Below are 17,304 nucleotides of genomic sequence, written 5' to 3'. Positions count from 1 at the left end.
CACATTCCTCTGTATTGACTGGCCTATAACACACCTTGGAAAGGAAAAAAAATCAATTAGTCTCGCTCTAGCTAGGGTAGTCTACAGATGGCCATGGGTATAGTTAGTTTGAGACATCCACATGCGATTGATTTACTTCAAATAGATATTATCATTTTTAGACTGTCAAATACAAAACATATATGTTAAATGAAACCTTTCAATTTGGAGGCAGCTATCGATTTGAAGTGAAATTGAGTTATTAAAAGGGAATTTCGTGAAGTTCAGTCGGGAAAACAAAGTCACGACAGGAGAATAGTCAGGATCTTATAATTAGTCACAACTTAAATCACGATCTTTCATTGGAGACGATTAAACATTAGAGCAATGCTGTCTAAGCAAATTGATGATAATATCAACAACTACGTTGGCGAAACCATATATTGTCGTCATATATGGTGTGAATCCTGCAAATAGCAAATATGAGTTAAGTGTAATGTGCAGGAATGATCCCCCTCCCCACCCCCTTAGGCACGCACGCACGCACATATATTTTCGAACTGAGATGAATAAAAACACACAGCAATGACATAAATAAACTCAACATATGCCATATTTAAATATATTACTAACAGCCGTAAACTCTTCAGCTTATTCAAATTCTAGTCGCTAAATTTGAATGTACGGTAATGTAATTGTAATGAAATATCCCTTATTGAACAAGACGGACACAAGTGATAACGTGACAGCTCTATTTGGATTGCAGCATTCACTTCGAGTAGCACATGATATAAAATGATACTATAATAGCAAGCCGAATGTGTTAGTCGTCGTAATGTATTCTGTTTCATGGTTGTGGCAGTTGAAGTCACCTACTAGGTCGGTTTTAATATCACAACAAATGCTCGATATTTGCAAGATATTCTCTCACATGCATCCTGTCACTTTCGATGATGGAAGGTTATGTTTGGTGGCGTATGTCTGTGTGATCGATCTCTGTGCATGTGACTGCCTGTGTTTTCTCAACAACAACAACTGGTTCAACTCAAACAATATTTGGTACACATATTTTTAGTGCAATGGCTGTAACTAATTAGGACTTGTTGAACATTATATACCTAAATAAGTATTGCATAAATAACGGTTTTCAGTAAGTACTAGGTAATATTTTAATCGTGCAGACTTTAAGTGTCATGTAATTTCATGTAAGAACATTGGTGTTAGCAGGGTGCATTTGTTGTATAAGAACTTGCTGGTGTAGCCTATAACCCTCATATGTAATATGCATAATTAGTTATTTTCAGAATCTAGGCTATATCTGAAAAATACACACTTCAAATCCTGTCTAAGTTGGTACGAGCATCGATCGCAACAACGAACGCATGTCCTAAACTACTTATAGATATAGTTTTTAATTCCAATGATTCATTTATATAATTAATGATTTTAGTTGTTAGGCTATGTTTTGAGAAAGCACTTAACATTACATATAATTTGGTACACACATCAACATCAAATCGCACATAAAGCTTGTTGACATAGCTGTTACTTCAGAATTCAAGCTTCAACATCCATTTAATATACATTCATTTAGTATATGCTTTGTTAATAATAAGTTTGCTGTGTCGTTTTTGATTTAATATAATAATTCATTTTCATGATTAACAAAATGATTGTATACATCAATATCTTACGTATGCAAGCAGCACATTGTTATTGTTTGGTATGATTAATTTGCCAATTAAAATGTATATCATTTATGACAGCTGTAGCTCATGAATTTTGCATTCCAACAAGTATGTAGGATCAAACATATAATGGCCTTGGCCTAGCGGAAGGTTCCGGTTTGCATCTGGTTATATAATGTTAAACATGCAATGCATGGTACAAAGTGTGCATCAGATGAAAGAATTTCATATGGTAAGAAAGTCGAAGTAAAAATCAGCACGGTATTGCACCCAAGAACCATATCTTACAATGATATTTATCCGTGTGCATATGTATGTTTCGTAACCCAGGGACAAAACGAGAGGTAACAGTAGGCCGGTTTTTTTTAATTGGAGAGAAAACACAATATATTATGGTAGCATTTTATGTCGCTCGTAATATACTAGTAATTCGTCAATTTTCAATACCTTGGGGGGATTTTCCGTCCATGTTTCTTCCCTTGTCATGTTACATATACCATATTAAATCGATAGGAAATGAATTACACAACTAATTTGTTACCTGGTGACGGGAATTACAATAATTGCAAAAAATCATCAGATGCGTGTCAAATTTTCATCGGTATCAGTTACTGTCCTTAAAACTGATAACACAATTAGTAATCCAATCAACCAAGCACACATTACTTAATTTGCATTTCGGATAATAAAAAGTAGTCTTTACAGGGCATTGATCCATTGAATGAGATTAAATTCCCTTATTATATATAGTGGGCAATGATATATCTACGTTATGGGTTCAATAACATCAGGAAATCTATCTACAGGAATATTCGGTTGTATAATTTCCGTTCAGGATATATCACAATATTCCTTTTCTAGACAAGCAATTAAAAGCATCGATTTATGGACATATAAGCTTGACTACATCCAAGTGAATTACCATGTACATATAAGTAAAAATGAACTGCGAAGCTGTGATATAAAGGCTAGTTATTTTCAGCTTGTAAACATGTACACACAATTATACTAAAATGTGCCAATTACCTTGAATGTAAAAGACTGCTTATAAAAAGAAATGACTTTATCAAATAAGGGTCACACGTTAACAATATACGCGCAAATGTATGTTAACTGGCAAGCAACTGGCAACTGGTGTTTCCATCGCACACAGTAGAGATTATATACGTACGACAAAACATATAGCTCACTCGGAAAATAAAATACAGGAATACTTCACTCGTTCATTACATATATTTTGCAGAAGGAATTACCTTCCTGAAACACAGCAAGAATAACTTTACCGGCTCTAACATTTGAAACCATTCGCATGACTATGTGAAACACTGCACACAGTTGCACTTTTGTGACAGTGAAACGCAAGGTTTTGTCCACACCTGGGACCTTATTAAACAGGTTTATGTTTTCAATATTGATAGAGTAACCTACACAGATGAGGTTGCATCAAAACTCTTTTGATACACTCTACTGTGTCAGTCTCACGTCAACCCCATCACAAATCAATTTAATTCACAGTTAGTATAATAATGGGTTTGACAATCATTTCAAGAAAAGCCAATTCGCCCATATGTATGTTATACATATCATTATCTTGGCATTACATGCAGATTTCAGTTATGACAGATTAATTGACAACTACTTTTATTCGAGGATTTGAACAAAATATCAGCCTGTCAATAACGTCTTCTCTGTCAGAAAATACCTCGATTATTTTTTCAAGCAGTTCGTGTATGTGCCCTCCACAAACGAAAACATCATATTTCGTTACTTAATCTTAGAAACGTAACGAGCTTCAAAATGGTACAAAAACATTCAAATATTGCATTCCCCAAAATATTAAAAAGAAATAACAATTCAATTGCAGTTTCCCTTGATATGCATTCGTGCTCAAGGCGCTTCAAGAGCTCGTGCGTGACTTTAAAAAATGTATATATATATATGTGTATCCCGGAAAAGGATTCCTACATTTTCGTTAATTACTTGGAAAGCAAACGATATCTGAATGATGATATGTACTATTATTCTCAATTAAAATTGTCTTTTAAAGGTTCAGTTTCTTTATTGCTCTAAACGTTCGTACACTCACTTAATTATATTCCAACGAAAACATAATTTCAGGGTTACAAAGTGACGTACACTGTTGCAGAAATGACATTGTCTGTGTTACGTATATCTGTTTGCAAGAATAACGTAAAATAAACGACGTCGCGCAATGTTGGCAAGCACATTGGCTTTATGACACTTATTTGTACTTATTTGGGGCTATACTCTTGTCACATATTGATAGATGCCGTCTACAGTGTGTAATTTTGTTATTCAGAATATCTCAAACCTGCTTTGCACGTGAAGCTTATTAATAATTAATCGACGTGAAAACGGGGTACTATGTACACATTGTTTTTTTACAGAGTGCTCTTAAAGTTTGGTTTTCAAACCAGGTGAAAACCATGATACCAGCAAAAAACTATTTGTAAACATTATAACATACTTCGGACATTAGTATAATACAACCATAGTATGGCAATTTACGCGGAGACGGGTGTCATTCACCTTCCTCAGGTTTGGCAGATTACATATCTGATCCACTTCCGCAAACTCCCTCATTGGTGTAGTAATATTAAATATATAATATTGTTCAAACTTATCTACAGTAACTACCAAGCAAATAACGATAGTTTTGGCACTAACGAAATATTACTCCATTAATCAACCATTAAGCAGACCAAACAATTTATTCATCATCAGACGAACCCCTTTCGTAGGACATTGGCATGGCACCAGTGAAATAGATGTTTATTTCTTTCCGTCAAAATAATATAATAGTTCACTGTTGGGCTATGGCATGCTTGCCAATATAGCTAGGCATTAGGTTATGGAGAGTATCAAAAGATGAGTTTTTCAGACATGAATGGAAACGTATTCGTGACATCGTAAACATCTACGTCTCACAGTATGTCTGTGAATAATTCAAATTGTAAATACTTATGCTATGCTGAATGACGATACACTTTCAGAGATGTGTTATAGTTATGAAAAGGGCAGCCCAAGTGTGTTATGAAAAGGCACTGTTGGATATTTAGCGATGTTCGTGATACTTATGCATACGTCTTATCTCATTAAATACGGTATTCATCTTGACACTTTGAAAGCTACTGCTGCAGGTCAATATATATTCGAGTTTTCTCATTTGATACGGAGCATGTAATCACTTTTGGCCATAGTTTCGTTCGACAACATCAAAATAATCATATTTATTTACAAGAATGCATTGTGAAAGATTAGCTTTGGAACACTGTGCAAGTTTTGCATATTTTGGCTCAATTGTACAGGATCTGGGTTGCGATGAGCATGCATATGTTTCGAAATAGCATAGCTTCAGAGCAATTCCTCCGGATATTTTTCCAACGCTATGTTCCCAAATTTAAAAATACTGTTAAGAACTCGAATAGCATTAATATTATAATAATGTTAGCTATCAAAAGGAGTATTCCCAAGGTCTAACTACAAGTAGATGTCCAGTATTTACTACGCTGTTGACGAACTAAGTGTTGGACATGCATAAACTAATTGTTTTATTTTGAATTTCATCAATTTGAAAGTGTTTTTGCGACACATTAATATATATATATATATATATATATATATATAGTTTTGGTAATACTGGAACTCTTTCTTGGGTGTACTACCAAAACTATTACGCTCTGCCACTGCGGTATAGAGCACTGTCTTAGCAGATTGATACTCACCGAGTTATATATATATATATATATATATATATATATATATATATATATATATATATATATATATATATATATATAACTCGGTGAGTATCAATCTGCTATAAGACAGTGCTCTATACCGCAGTGGCAGAGCGTAATAGTTTTGGTAGTACTGGAACTCTTTCTTGGGTGTAACTCGGAGTTTCACGCATATTGCGATCATCAGACACTCTGAGGCCTACTCTCTGGGTGTGCTGTATATATAGAGTGTAGACAATAGAAATACCATCACTATTGTCTGTGTCGGTGGGTAGGTGTTGTATGTGTGGAGGTGTTGGTTGTTATTGTGTGGGTTATTGGGTGCGGACAAGTAAGTGTTGGCGGGTTGTTCCATGTTGGGCTTTGATGTTCCGTTAGTTAACGGGTTTAATAGTTTAGGTGATAGATGCTCTATTGAAGTTGGACAAATAAAACTTATTCTCGTGTCGGCATTTGGATATCAACTCAGTTCTTTTGTTTAGTGTGGAGCTTTTATCTGCTTTAATAATAGTTAGTTTTTCGGTTAAACACAGGTTGCATCGTTTTGTTTTATTGGTGTATGCTTGGGCTTTCTTGTTGATGGACCAGGATACGGAAAAAGGCTCATTGTTTCTTTTCAGTTTCCAAATGTGTTTTGATAGTTCTGTGCTGTTTTCGTGTTTTTCATGTTTGAATGACTGTTTGTGGTTGGCGTATCTCTGTTTGAAGTTGTTCTCTGTTAGACCGATATATACTTTTGTTTGTTTTCCGTGGACGGTGGCTTGGTATACGATGTTTTCCGTTTGGCATTCGCCGTTCAGAGGGCAGGTGTCTTTCTGTCTGCAATTGCAGGGTTTTTGAGTGGGTTTAGTTTCGCTGTTGGAGATGGTGGCGTTATGCGCTTTGATTATGGTAGCCATGTTTGGCATGCAGCTATAACTGACTTTGACATTGTTTCTGTTGAATATTTTGTGTAACTTAGAGTCTGCTGGGAAATGTTTTGTGATTAGGCTGAGGAATCGTTTGCCTACATTGGTGGCTACATTTTTGCTGTATGGTGGGTTAAACCAGATGGTGTTTCTATTTCTGTTTTTCTTGTTTTTCTGCGTCGGGGTGCTGGTGTACGTGATGTTCTCTTTGTGGCCGCTGGTTTTTAGTGCATTTTGGTACAGTGGGGCTGCCTGGTTGAAGATGTGTTCGTCGGATGATATGTCGGAAATTCTACGGCCGATGGCTGACGATATGTTCTTGATGATGCTGGGTGGGTATATATATATATATTTGTGTGTGTGTGTGTGTGTGTGTGTGTGTGTGTGTGTATGTGTGTGTGTGTGTATGTATATGTGTATGTATATATGTATATAATAATTTTATGTAATATACGTAATACATAACAGTTTTGTAGTGGGAGAAGACACGTGATACAATTAAATCATCGGTCCAGCTCGATAGACCAGTAAACAGTATGACCATTGGCATCAAACACTGTTTGTGCAGACACATTTTCCATAGTTACGTGCATGACTTATACAAAATGACATGATCGCAATGGACGCATGCTGACTATAAAGATATCATCTTCCTACACTTGATAATGTCAGCTACTCATGGTTTACATGCATGCAGTTGTTTTGTTTACGTGTACATTAAAACGTCGAGCACACCGGTATGGACTCCCTCTGCACTAAACTAGTTATATATACTTCGATGCACGTATTATTAAGGGACATTCCAATTTATTACCCCGTGAGTATGGGTCTGCTATTCATTAAATTGATGAAAGTAATACCAAATGTAAATTGTATGATTTAGAGCTAATTTCGCCCTCTCTCAGAGTCGAGTCCAGGGTTCCAGACTGTTCGGTGCATTAACATGTTTAACAATTGCATTCCGCTGTTTGCGTTAATAAAACAGACGTGGCTCCCCTCTATTTGAAATTGGACGGGAAATTAATGCCTCTGCATGGTTTCATTGGCATGCTAATAAAATTCTCTTTCCAAGCGGGTATACCTTGAGACCTAATGGTATAGAATTAAAGCAAAGTTAGACGTGAAGGACATACAGATTAGGAGACGAGTCTGTTCTTAACGCGTATCAAATCGACAGCTTTGCATTATTTTGTTATATTTTGTCATATGCCAATAGGTCTCTTGTTCAGTTTATATTGAATATATCAGCTTTATCCACTGATTCATATAATTTAGAATAATTTTGTTTAACTGTGCGAAAAAAATCCAAAGCGGCAATGTGTCTTTGTTGTCCTTATGTTAAAAATTAAAAATAAATGACAAAATGCGATGCAAAATTGATACGTGATTATATACATATACATACTATTCCAATATAATTATAACAAACTCAATCCTGTCTTTAGGTCTGGGTTACTTAGGTAAGTACATTGCTTTTGTTATATTCCCAACCTATCTGCTAGTTGGGTTCTCTAGATTTAATAATGCCTAAACGTATTAGATCACGACCTTCACATGTCTAATTTACCAAAAAATGAAAAGTTCAACCTCGACAACCTGTGTGATTTTTACCTCCCATAAGGTACAGGTTATGTTATGATTTTGTCTATCTTTGTCCGTGTGTGTGTGTGGGCGCGATATCTAAACAAAGTACTGCATCGATTCTAATGAAACTTAATACACACCTTCCACATGCTAACCTCAAGAACTGATGAGTAGATTTTAGTAAAGAAATACCCAATGAAGACGTTTTAATTTGCATAGTTGATGGATTTCAATAATTAGGTTATATTTTAAGAATGCACACATCAAACTCAACATAATATGGTACATGCGTTAACCATAACAAAGTGTATATGTCGTATACAGTTTGTTGATGTAGGATGTTGATGTAGGATATAATTTTAGTTGAATAAATTGCATAATTAATGTTCTGTTGCAATTACGTTATATCTTTAGAATGCCCACTTCAAATTCCGCAATATTTGGTACACACACCAACCATAACAAAATACTCATGTCCTATAAAATATGTTGGCATAATATTTAGTTTTAATGAGTAATTTAATTATATTTGGGAATTAAGCCATGTCTATCGAATTCAAGAGTCAAATTTCATATAATTTGGTACATATATTAACCGTCACAAAGAAAGCACACATATCCTGTAAAGCCTGTTGACGATATTGCTTTTAGTTTTAAAAAGTACTTTTCATAATTAATGATTTAAGAATGCAAACTTCATATATTTTAGATAATTTATTTCATTCATTGATGGTAAAGAAATGCATATCATGATGTCTCTTTTAAAGCATGTTGATGTAGCTTATAAATGTAATGGTTAATTTGCATAATTAATGGCTTATAGATAATTAGGCATTATGTTAGCTATTCAAACTCCAAATTTCATATACTTTCACATAATTAATTTTCCAAATATGGGATACATCACGTATACGACCTATATGCATTCCAACAATGTATGGTTTTGCCCTTAAGGGATACATTTGGTTTAAATGGTATTATTAGTAACACATTGAGTGGTACTGACAGGTAGTATCCGACTACACTATAGTTAATTAGATGGAGTATGGCGACATCGAACATGCATCTTGTGTAGGTTTGCACTTTACCATACTTTAGCTTAACACTCGTTCCCGTTCTAGTTCTAGTATCGGTGAGGTGTAATGGTATTTAATTCAGTTTCCATAAAAGTAACCCTAGGTCGTCGCGTCACATTTATGTAATGTTAGTTCACTTAATTTAGATTAGAAACTTTCAGAATTCTATATTGAATTGTAATGGCTTCAGTGTGATATACTAATGTTTGAAATGTCCGGCTTTGATTGATTGACTAGAGTGGAATTTATGGAATGTGCGTTCCTTGATGACTATTGTAACCTATGGGGCAATGTGCATGAGTTATTTTTTGGTATGTTCTCAGACCACTATATACTGAGGTATGTTTAAAATGTACTCGCGTTTTCAAGAGATGTAGACATTGAAAAATCCTAACATTGGCTGCAGACATCTAAATGTTGCGTATATGTATTCAATGACATTTAACAAAGTGCCTAAATGGTTATACTGTTGTTGTTCGAAATAGTAAGACGTTCACTTAACCCTACACTCATTGTCCTCGTGCTAACATCTCGAAATATAGCTTTTTGACAGTTTTAATTTAAGAAACTTATAATTATTATGTCAGTAACAGATAGATGAAATTTCTACTTTTGCCTGACATATTAGGGAGAACAATTGTGAATACGTATTTATGTTCATTATTTTACGCTTTTCGAAATAATGATAAGGAATATAATCATAAATATGTTTTGAATGTCATTATCAAATGATGTTTTAGACAGCAGGGGTCTATAAATGGCTACTCTCATCAATCTCATCCTTTCTCGCAATTCTACCAGTTACAATGAACAATACAAGATAACAGAGACCAACTGGAATCTTTAAAGACCGCGTCACGTCAATCTAGCATATATACTTAGAACCATGTAAACATATACAAAACTACAGCCATTGACTAAATCGTAACAAGGTGATGATGAGTTAACCAAGTCATATTTCTTATATATTCAAATGTGACAGCTAATATATTTTTCTTTATTTTTGAGCGTGAAATAGAAAGTTTTGTAATTCAAATTACTGTATATGTGTGTGTGTGTGTGTGTGTGTGTGTGTGTGTGTGTGTGTGCAAAATTTTAACTTAACCCCCTCCCCCTAACATCACACACACATAACAAGATAAAATTGAATTATAGTTTACAGGATAAAGTGAAGACACTAAGGATCATTTCTTTAAATGCATAAACCCATAGTGATGACAGTCTCAAGTCACGTACTCATGCAATGCCTATAAAGTTGTCTGGATTGCAATATAAAAAAGCATCATATAATTAATCATTGTCAGACGATTTCATTGAACAAGACAGTTTTAAGTATGCTTATCATTAATAGAGCATGGCAGAATGCCATCTTTAATGCATCGCTTGAGGAATAGGTCGTCTCTAATGTTCTAGATTATTGAGAAACAGCTTTGTTTGTGTGAACCTGTGAATACGATTATTGCCCTTAATGCATATAGCAAAATGTCTCTCTCCTTGATTTTTCAGTCAGAAATTACAACGTTAATTGGACGTTGTCTGGTATGAGAAAATGAGAGACAACATTACAAAGAATATCCACTGTGAAGTATGTCTCGTTTGCGGTTCCATTCTCGCAAAGGTATGCATGCTGAATGGTGTGTTTTCTATGACTTGGTTGTTGTTTTTTATTTCCAATTCTTTGTCAATGAACACGTAATTTCACACAATGCAACACTGGCAGTGTCAAATTACTTCTGTAACTACAATGTCAAATTATCACTGTAATGTTATTTATAGTCGTACAACTTGCTCGTAAGACATATGCTTTAGAATTCCACCGACAGAACAAATCTTCTATATGTAGACATCATAGAAACGGTGCCTTCAGAGGATACAAAGTAATCGTTTTCCTACGGTCAAGGGACGAGCTGACATTTGTAATAATATCCCATCAGCTTGGTAAGATAATTTACATGATGTTGGCCACGGTTCAGTCTCCCTAGACAAATTATCGCATTCTTTTGTGTAGTTTGCATACCTTGATCAAGTAGAACATCATACAGTCTAACGAACATAATATTTCTGTAATCTTAGTCCTTCCTCTTTTTTTATATTGGTCTAGTCAATGTGTTTTTTAACACTCAAATTGGTTTTCTGTCATGTATATTGTAATACATTTATTATATATCATTCTTTCTTGCCACAGTGTCTTGAATTTCCCAATAAGGACCAACATTGAAAATAAGTGTTTGAAAATACCTTTATGTGATATATACTTGGTGATGTTTGTAACTTGTATTTTAATATGTATTTATTTATTATTCTGTTTATTTTAAATTACCTAATGAATAAAACAAAATCAAATAAAATCAGCCTCATAGAGTGGACAATGCTCATTCTACCCACTTTGACATCTACATGGTTCATGTTGTTGTAACAAAAAAAGTATCATTTCAGATTGTCGAATACACTGTCGTGACTATATAACGAAACGAAGGATTGTAATCAGATGGAGATGCTATAGTCGTGAAACTTGGAAAACTGCCAAATGTCTTCCACTACATGGTTAACTAAACATGAAAGACGTACATTGAAGGAAGTGAATCAGTAAAAGCGTCAATATGGCAAACATTGGCTATGTAAGAAAACAAATTACGTAACAAATCAGATAATGCTTCAAATCAGCGTGATCTCAGTCAGAAATTTGTAAAAATAAAAAATAATTTTGAAATGTCACTGATAATGGTTCTCCGGTACCGGTGTTGGCGTAAAGTACATACTAGTAAGGCTAATTAAGTAAACGTATTGAATTATTTAGTTTTACAAACAAAAAAGGTGAAAATTGTTTCCTGAAACTCCAAACACAGATTTGTTATCCAAACTAGGACAGCATTAATACAACATTAATACAATCCCAGTATTCTGTCTAAAACATCAGGTAACAATTTTCCACTTTTTGTCTGTAGCAAAAAGCAGTTTAATTTGATAAAATGGTTTACCCAAACAGATGAATTTTCATTTCAACATACGTGTTTAATGAATATTTACACAGTAATTTGCCATTGTCATGCCAGACTGTTTTATATCAATATTGAATAACCATTTGAGTCTTCTATTTTCATCTTGTCACCGTCTGTAAATAATTTGTTTTCGGCAACATCACAAGTACATCCCGAGTGACTATTGAATATATTGTTTGTTGTACACAGAATCGACCGTTCTGCCAAGTATGTAATATTTTTTAGATATTCAAAGTCAAATCAAAGAAAAATCTAAATTAATTAAACGATCAGGGTTTTTTTAAACGCACCATTTTTACCTCCCGTAAGGGTACGGGAGATATTAAAATACAAATGTCCGTCTGTGTGTCTGTCTGTCTGTCTCTGTCTGTGTGTCTGTGTCATCATTTTCTAGAATTCGGCTGTCTCAATTGTAATGAAATTTAGAATATATAATCTTTAGGGTAATAGCTAGATCTGATAAGGTTTTCAGCCATATCGGTTAATGTTTAATTAGAGAAATTAGCATATTAATGAAATCAAATAATTAAGCAATATCTTAAGACTGCATACTTCAATTTCAATATAATTTAGTATATTCGTTATAACAACATACATTTGTCCTATAAAATTTGATGATGTAACTTACAGCGCTAACAAATAATTTGCATAATTAATTATTTTTGGTAATTAGGCTATATCTTACGACTGCATACTTCAATTTCAATACAATTCAGTACATACATTAACCATAACAAATTGTGTATGTCCTATAAAGTTAGTTGATGTACCTTACAGTGTTAATGAATAATTTGCATAATTAATGATTTTCGGTAATTAGGCTATATCTTAAGACTGCATGCTTCAATTTCAATACAAATTAGTACATATGTTAACCATAACAAAGCGGATATGTCCTATAAAATTGTTGATATAGTTTAGTTTTGATGAATAATTTGCATAATTAATGATTTTAGGTAATTAGGCTATATCTTACGATTGCATACTTCAATTACAATACAATTCAGTACATACATTAACCATAACAAATTGTGTATTTCCTATATAGTTAATTGATATACCTTACAGTGTTCATGAATAATTTGCATGAATAATGATTTTCGGTAATTAGCTATATCTCAAGACTGCATACTTCAATTTCAGTACAAATTAGTACATAATGTTAACCACAACAAAGCAGGTACGTCCTATAAAATTTGGTGCTATTGCATAATTAATGATTTTAGGTAACTACGTTGTATCTTAAAAATGCAAGCTTCAAATTTCGTATACTATGATACATATATCAACCATAATAATACGCACCTGTCCTATGAAGATTGTTGCTACAACTTTTACCTTTTAATGAGTATTTGGAATAATGAACGATATTCAGTAGTTAAGCAGTATCAAGCACACTTCAAATTCCGTATAATTTGGCACATACATTAACTTAAGAAAGCATGCTTGTCCAAAAACAAAGCCTGTTACGATATTTTTTTAAAATTTTAATGAGTTATTTGCATAATTAGTGATTCCCTTACGGGAGGCATTCAGTTTAAATCTGGTAACACTATGCATTAACACTTTTACTAATTTAACTCATACAAAAAGCTACATATAGGACCTATCCGTTACATTTCATGGCCTGCTACCCCCAGTGGTATTTATTTACGTCTTCGGTACAGTTAATGGATGTTTTATCTCCGTAACATCTGTGCCATTCTTTTATCTTCTTCCTTGTTAACAATCTTTCACTATCGGCACGAAAAATCTGTTCCTGTTGTTTCACAAGCTAAATTATTTACCACTTTGGTTCTTACGACTTATATCACTCAGTCACTTTAGGTTCTTCTCCACCCGCTGATTGGTCAATCGCCTAATGTCGGTAACTCTTCAGACTTTGGGTTCTCATCGCTGAAGTATAAACGATTATATTATATTTTTACGTCAAATCTCTGTAAGTTATGTAGTTTCTGTGTATTGTCAATGTTAACTATTAGAAACGCGATGGGGTTCAGCCTAGAGACATTTTGATATTGATTGTTTTTTCAGAAACTTTTTATCACCAATTGTAAGTATTGAATGATCAGTAATTTGGTTATAAATTTGTCATAGATTTATATATCATGTATGATTAATATATTATTTCAAACGATGATAACTATTTATTAGTGCATCTGTTTAGTAAAACTGACAAAAATAACCTGGGTAGGGTTATCAAATATAAAATTAAATTTACTATGTCAAAAATCATAAATAATAGACGCATACATTTGCAGTTATATGTTCATCTTATATATCAATTTCTCTTAACTTAGCAAGAACAAAAACGAAATATATTCAAAAAAGGCTCTCTATGTTTATCACGTTATAGCTTTAAAACCCTGTGAATTTTACTTGCTTTTATTAATACAATATCAATGTGCCCATACAAAGAATGTGTGGTTGAAATATGATGACAGAAGTTCTTAAAATGTATCCCAGCTGTTGCAATGTAATTACATTTAGTAACAAAAAGAAACTGATTACATACAATTACAGTAATGCTGATGGTCCCCTTGTTCGTGTTCATAGTATCAAAGATCTTGGTATTCTACTTTCTTCACAGATGTCTTTTAGCACCCATATTGATAGTATTGTCAGGAAAGCTTTTAGAATGATGGGTTTTATCAAACGTACATGTGCCAATTTTTCCAACATTTCTACATTAAGATCTTTATATGTGACCCATGTTAGAAGCCATCTTGAGTACTGCAGTGTAATTTGGTCACCATTGCAAGTAACTCAAATTGATAAAATCGAACGTGTACAGAGGAAATTTATTAAATTTTTATGTTTTAAATCAAATGTGCAATATACTTCAACAGATTACGATTCACTATGTGCTAGGTTTAAGCTTCCCCCACTGGTGAGGAGGCGAAAGTTTTTAGATGCTATTTTCGTTTACAAACTGGTCAAATCAAGCTATAATTGTCCATCCATTTTGTACAAGGTTTGTTTTAATGTACAGAGTAGACAGCTACGTAATAACCATATCTTTCGCATCAGTGCCTCCAGAGTAAATCTGAGAAAATATTCCCCGATTTTAAGATGTTTAATCACTTGTAATGACGTTTTTAAAGCAAATCCAAACATAGATTTATTTAGTCCTGTTTCCGCCTTTCGGCGTGTGCTTCAGGCTGCGTGTTTTTAATATTTTTTCCTGTTTTGTTGTTTTTATTTCTGTGTTTGCCTTATATGTCATGTCACTTCTTTCTGTTATTGCTACCCCTTGTTTTATCTTTTTAGTGCTTGTTTTTCCTTATTTGTTTCTAAAGGTGCCTGTAAATGGGCTTTATGCCCGTTGGTTTGCCTGAATAAATAAATAAATAAATAAATAAATAAATAAAAATGTATAACATTTAAAGTCCGTAACAACCTAGTGGCATATTGATAAGCAGTTCATTATCCATGTTAGTGTGCCGTTGAAGTAATTCACTAAGCAAACTGCCCTAGATACTAGTACTGTTCTAGGGGGCGCTTCCACCAATTACATTTATCGTTTAATCCAAACGGATGATGCATAAAATGAATGAACATACTTGATAGCGTTCCGTACGGTGTCATTGACTTATATACGATAACGAATGAGGGTTCGTCAGAACAGCAGTCAGTTCCCTGTCTGATCAGTCATCTTAGGGTTTGCAGGTCTTACATTTGCAAGTCTACACAGAAACCGAAGTATTTAATATCTCGTCAGTGCGAATGTAATATATATGTACCTTTTCGCGTGAATGTTTATGTATTTTTACTTGACTTCGGCAAGACGGATTTAGCGTGTTACTTGGATTGACATTCTCTTTAAAAGAATATTTCTCTTCATTATTTACTCATAGGGACACAATGACATCCAACATCAGTTTTGCGGATCAAGCAGGAGATGGATACCAGTACACGTCTGATAATGATAGCTTTCAAGTTAGTACCAATGCGTCAAACAATTCGAATCACTACTACTATTTCAACGAGTACTGTTCGATAGACTATAACGTTCTGTTTTACTGCAGAACCATTCTCAGTACAATCGCTCTTGTTGGGAATGTTTCATTTGTGTTCGTCGTAGCACGAGTTCGAGCAATGAATACGATCCCAAATTACCACTTCATTAACCTTGCCGCCACTGACACCATGGTAATCTTTGCAGAAATGACTAATTTGGCAATATCTCGCCTTATGATGGATGGTTACCTATCAGCGAGCATATCAATGAGAATTTCTATGATATTTCCAAAGGTCTGGATTTTCGTTACGCCACTGTTTCTAGTTACAGCATTGTTGACAATCACACTCATAAGTATAGAAAGATATATCGTTGTGTGCCATCCACTGAAAGCCAATGTATTAAACCTACGAAGTCGAAGGCGAGTTATTACGCTTATGATCTCAACGTGGATTGTTGGCCTAGCCATGGGTACATTCTCTCTCTGTGCCTTTTACTACCAGACAGGTCGGTTAACCCTAATTGCTTGGCTCGTTATATTTGCATCGTTTACTGTGTTCCCGATCATCGTTGTAGTTGTATGCTACGCAATGGTGGTTTCAACTGTTTTCATGATGAAGCGACCAATCGGTCAACATGGAAAAGACGACAAGAGGAGAAGTCGGAAAAGGAGACAGGAAAGGAACGTACTTATTTTGTGCGTCGCCATTACCCTGCTTTTTTTCATATGCTTCACTCCTTTGTCGGCAAACCAAATGATCAGGGCGTACAATACAGTATCTGAACGTGCATCTGTTGGGGAAGAGACGATGGCATGTATGCGTACAGCACAGACCCTCCTTTTACTTGTTCACCTGGCAATAAGTCCTATACTATACAACGTTGGAAGCAAAATAAGGAGACGCGCATTCCGTTCAGCATTTGTGTGCCACCGCCCTTGCATGAAGTCGGAGAAATACGACTCAAATGGAAGTTCCTTTCGAATGAAACGGTTCAGCGTATACCGTAACAGTGAACGAACGGCAGAAGCAGTATCCGAATATTGAACTCACCATCAATAACAGGATGAAAAATGGGAATAAAAGTAACAAAGTACAGGTATCCGACGACAACTTTGACAGTAAACGTAATTAAGTCCATGTATATACAGGCATGATTGTGTTTTAAGCATACTGCACATTGCTATTTAACTTTCAGTATTTCACATGCATCAGAATTGAAATATTTAGACGGTAAGAGTTGTATATTATAATGACACTCATTTGATGTTCGTTAGTCAGGCACGAATATTATGGAAGAACTTATATTTATGATACAAAATGAACCATTAAGTAAATGTTCAATTTCT

General features: G+C 34.3%; 1 protein-coding gene across 1 annotated transcript; it reads left to right on the top strand.

Annotated features, from left to right (window-relative positions):
* The first annotated feature begins 15,859 nt into the window (after window positions 1–15,859).
* Window positions 15,860–17,002, top strand: LOC144434113 (kappa-type opioid receptor-like). Its single transcript, XM_078122572.1, has one exon. It carries the CDS (start codon window positions 15,860–15,862, stop codon window positions 17,000–17,002), a length of 1,143 nt encoding a protein of 380 aa, XP_077978698.1.
* Window positions 17,003–17,304: the final 302 nt, after the last annotated feature.

Source organism: Glandiceps talaboti, chromosome 1 (assembly GCF_964340395.1).
Source record: "Glandiceps talaboti chromosome 1, keGlaTala1.1, whole genome shotgun sequence".
Classification (NCBI taxonomy): Eukaryota; Metazoa; Hemichordata; class Enteropneusta; family Spengelidae; genus Glandiceps; species Glandiceps talaboti.
Note: the sequence above shows the minus strand (reverse complement) of the source record. Positions and strands in the feature narration are given on the sequence as shown.